This window comes from Halyomorpha halys, unplaced genomic scaffold (assembly GCF_000696795.3).
Source record: "Halyomorpha halys isolate HHAL.00 unplaced genomic scaffold, Hhal_1.1 Scaffold441.1, whole genome shotgun sequence".
Lineage (NCBI taxonomy): Eukaryota > Metazoa > Arthropoda > Insecta > Hemiptera > Pentatomidae > Halyomorpha > Halyomorpha halys.
This window is the reverse complement of record NW_027106497.1, coordinates 221,923-225,983: the sequence shown is the minus strand read 5'-3', so window position 1 is coordinate 225,983 and position 4,061 is coordinate 221,923. Positions and strand designations below refer to the sequence as shown.

Genomic DNA, 4,061 nt, shown 5'->3' with positions numbered 1-4,061 from the left:
AAAAAAAAAAAAAAAATGTTCAGTTTAAAAAACTGTATCTTGGGAATTAAGGATAGGAACCTTTTTGTTGGAATGTAATATATAAAATTTATTTATGGATTAAAAAACTGTTTTTTGGGTCTCCCAACCAATTTGAGAATGAAATAAATTTATGGAAATTATTTCCATTATTTTATGTTTGTAAATGGGCTCATGTTCTGAAGAGCTGATAGTCTATTTCTGTGTGAGTCAAATATTTTCTTTTCTCATTAGACAATGATATATAATTATATTTTTAAAATATTTTATGTTTTTTTTTTTTTTTGCAGAGAGAATTACGAGAATCACTCATCATTTCTATCTTAAAGCAATTGATTGTTGACAAGGATGAAACGGTTAGATGCGAGTCTGTTGCTAGCCTAGCTGCAATTGCTGCTACGATGTCACGTAATTATCATCAGGTTAGATTAAATTGTATTTATTTTGTAATGTGAGGGAGCGAATCTGTCAATTGCTTCAATGTTTAAATTGGAGTGTTGCTGCATTTGCTCAAATATAGGTCAATTTTTTTTCTGAATTTGTCTTCTGTAAAATGAGGGGTCTTTGTTTATTCGTTATAAGAAACTTTAAGTTTAACCGAAATCGGGACATTGAAGTTACTTCCTAGTCTATTTTCTATCAACTTGTAATGGAAGACTGAACACTGTTTATTTTAAAAAGAAAACAAGTAACTGTCACATATTTTGAGGAGATGAATACTAAAACAATTGATGAAATTGGTATATTTGAACTGAAAGTTGAGAAGAAAATTTATTTACATAGTACTTAATTTAAGCATACTCATTTCTATTTGATTATATCTTATTGTATATATAATAATATTATATATAGAAAGATTATCCTAGTTAACTACCTGAAAATTATTATTCAGTATTAGAATTTTTGTTTGTTTATTTAGATCAGAAGAAAAGGAAGATAAAGAAGTTGTCAGTGAAACTTCAGGCAGTTTTGAGGAAATTGAGGTTGCTGTTCCCGAAGAGGAAGCAGTGATATCTGTTGGTAGCAGCCAAGAAGAATCAGGCACAGCCTCTCCCCTTCAGCAGTTGGAAACTACAAGCAAGTCAGTATTTATTGTTTATTTTAAGTATAGTATGGTATTTTTATATTAATTCTGTTAGTATATAATTCTATTCCATCATTTAACAAATAGTTATCTTTTTTTTCCCCTACCTGCCAAAATATTGAAAATAATTCTTCTAAAATGGTACATAAATCAAAAGAATTAAGTTCTACTCAATAATAAGCAATTGGTAAGCTCTTTCAACAAGGATTGAGTTATTGATATATCTGTAAAATGTTGAGATTATCACACTTGACTATACAATACATTATACAAAAAAAACTTAAAAGACTGGACAAGAGAGCACTGGCAGAGGTGGGTAAAAATTAACTATGGATGAAACTACTGCTAAAATTGTTATGGATACGACCCTTATTCATGAATGAACCATTAATAAATTAATATCTTATCCATGACAATTTTAGCTATTAGTTTCAACTGTAGCTAATTTCTGCTGAACCCTGACCTCAGGTTATCAACCTCTTCTAACCAGAGGGGGAAGGTCGTGCTTTCATTTCATGGAACTTGCCCAAAATGAAAGTCAACTTGCCCTGGCCGCAATTGACCCAGAGCTGCTAAGGTGTAGCCTCAAATTTTGTAAAATTGTGCGAAAACCTCTTAAAAATCCTGAAATAAATAAATGAGTGTGAACTTGCAGAACACATTGCCTCATAATAAGGTAAAAATGTTATTCTCTAAACTGTGAGAAGTCATGTCCATTAAGCTGGGTACAAAGGATAAAAGCAGCATCTAATGGTATAATTCACCCTACATAATTTAAGTGAACTGTCTTCATTCTGTAAAAATATATTGTTTTTTGATGAAAGGAAATTCAACATCTTTGGGTCAGATTACAGGAAAAATGCAACATCTTTGGAGCAGATTGTTGTTTGAAGGCAGAAAGTTATTGAACCTTGAAATCTAGAAATTTGAAAGGAGCTGTTAACCAAATGCAGCTAGAGTAATATCTTGGTTTAATATTATAATATTGAAAATATTGTACTAGTAGTATTGCAGTATTGTAGTATATTAATACTTTGTAACAAAAAGGATTAATATTTTTTAGGAAAGAATTTGTAAATCTTATATATAATATATATGTGATTTATAACTAATAAATAATTATTTATTTAATTGTAATTAAGTTTTCAAATGAAATATTGTCTGTTGTTTAGCGAAGAGATGTGGTCTGAACTGCCTCGCCTGCCTCAGTTGGAGGGATATGACAATTTTTCTCCAGAGGAGCTCGTCTTAGCCCTTTCACAACACTTACCCACTATGGTGCTTTACCTTCCCCTTAACAATAAAGAGGTATTTTTATATAATAGTTTTTAGATTTATATTGTCATATTGAATAAAATAAGTTGTTGTTAACTTGATTAATAAGTATAGCACTGATAGTAGCCTAACTCTTTATAGTGGCTCCAGAGGATAGTGCCCCTATTGGTCTGCCTCATTGCCTTACAGGGTGATCCTGCCCTGAGGGAAAACCTTGTACATTGTTTACTGGAGATCAAGAAGAGGCCGACAATAGAAGATAGGAGTATTATATTATCTGGTAATGCATTGAATGTTACAATTCACCATTGTCCTATGTATTTTAATAATGGTACCTAATAGTAATGTGCTGAGACCAATTTATGAGTAATACCTATTGATGTTATACTCATCAAAACTGATGTGGCTGTATTTTGGATCAGGCATGGCCCGAGCATGTGAGACATTGAGTGAAGCGGCAATAGAACACCACGTCCTTCCCCAATGCTGGCAGCTAATGTCGCACAAGTATCCAGAGAAGAGAGCACTTGTCGCTCAAGTCTGTCCGAGAATCTCTCTGTATATATCGGTAAGCTATTAAGCTATCATTCTTATCATCATATATTTATTTATGAGTACTAATATTACTATGTAATTATTATATTTTTAAAACTTCATTTGTTTTGTTTTGCTAAATTGGTATATTTCTTAGGAAAATTAGTTGATAATAACCATTTTTCTATATTAATATATTCTTCTTAATGTTTTAGTTTATTCTAAAATGAAGAAAGTAATTTTTTTTATAATGTTTTTTATGAAGTAACATTAACACCAGAAAGAATTTTCTGATTCTTTCCATTTGGGACCCAATCTAGGTTATTTTCTGTTGGTGTTTGGCTCCCATTAGGATGCGGTTTTATCAGTCTTTTAGAATTTCTGCAGATTTAATGTACCTCTCCACTGAATAGCAGATGATTCTGAAATAACATGTATCTCTATTCCCAATTTTCAACAAAAACACATCTCACTCTAAAACACATAAAAATAAAACTAAAGTAAACTTTTAATGTTCTTAGATTAGCTCTTGACTAAAACCATAATCAAACAAAACTTAAATGTTATATCTACTAATCAAATTTTTATTTGAGAATTTTGCATCCATTTTGGTCCATGGCATGGCATTGAAACCATAATCAACCACCACAATGGCTGAATAAGCTTTAGAAAATCATTTAATACTTAATTACTCTCTGAAGGCTAATGATGTAACTACAATTTTGACATTATGCAAAATACGTTGAAAATGTTTCACACCTTGAGAAAAGTTTGATATGTTAGGAACTAACTCTTTGACAAAAAGATGTGCATTTGGGCTCAATTTGAACCTCCTTAAATAGGTCATCAAGTAATTTATAATTATTCTTATCTTAACAGTAGTAGTTTTAAAGATATTTTCAAAATAAATAAAGTGAAATAAACAAATTCACAAAATGTTATTTCTAGTTGTTTGAAAAAAAAAAAAAAAAATGTTCAGTTTAAAAAACTGTATCTTGGGAATTAAGGATAGGAACCTTTTTGTTGGAATGTAATATATAAAATTTATTTATGGATTAAAAAACTGTTTTTTGGGTCTCCCAACCAATTTGAGAATGAAATAAATTTATGGAAATTATTTCCATTATTTTATGTTTGTAAATGGGCTCAT

General features: G+C 30.3%; 1 protein-coding gene across 1 annotated transcript in view; it reads left to right on the top strand.

Annotated features, from left to right (window-relative positions):
- The window catches only part of LOC106682799 (RAB11-binding protein RELCH homolog), a gene marked incomplete in the record, with an annotated part of 34,398 nt that overhangs the window by 6,200 nt on the left and 24,137 nt on the right, over positions 1–4,061 (top strand). The window contains 4 exon segments of the mRNA XM_014423857.3: positions 938–1,099; positions 2,275–2,410; positions 2,519–2,657; positions 2,800–2,945. Coding sequence (XP_014279343.3) covers positions 938–1,099; positions 2,275–2,410; positions 2,519–2,657; positions 2,800–2,945 — 583 coding nt within the window.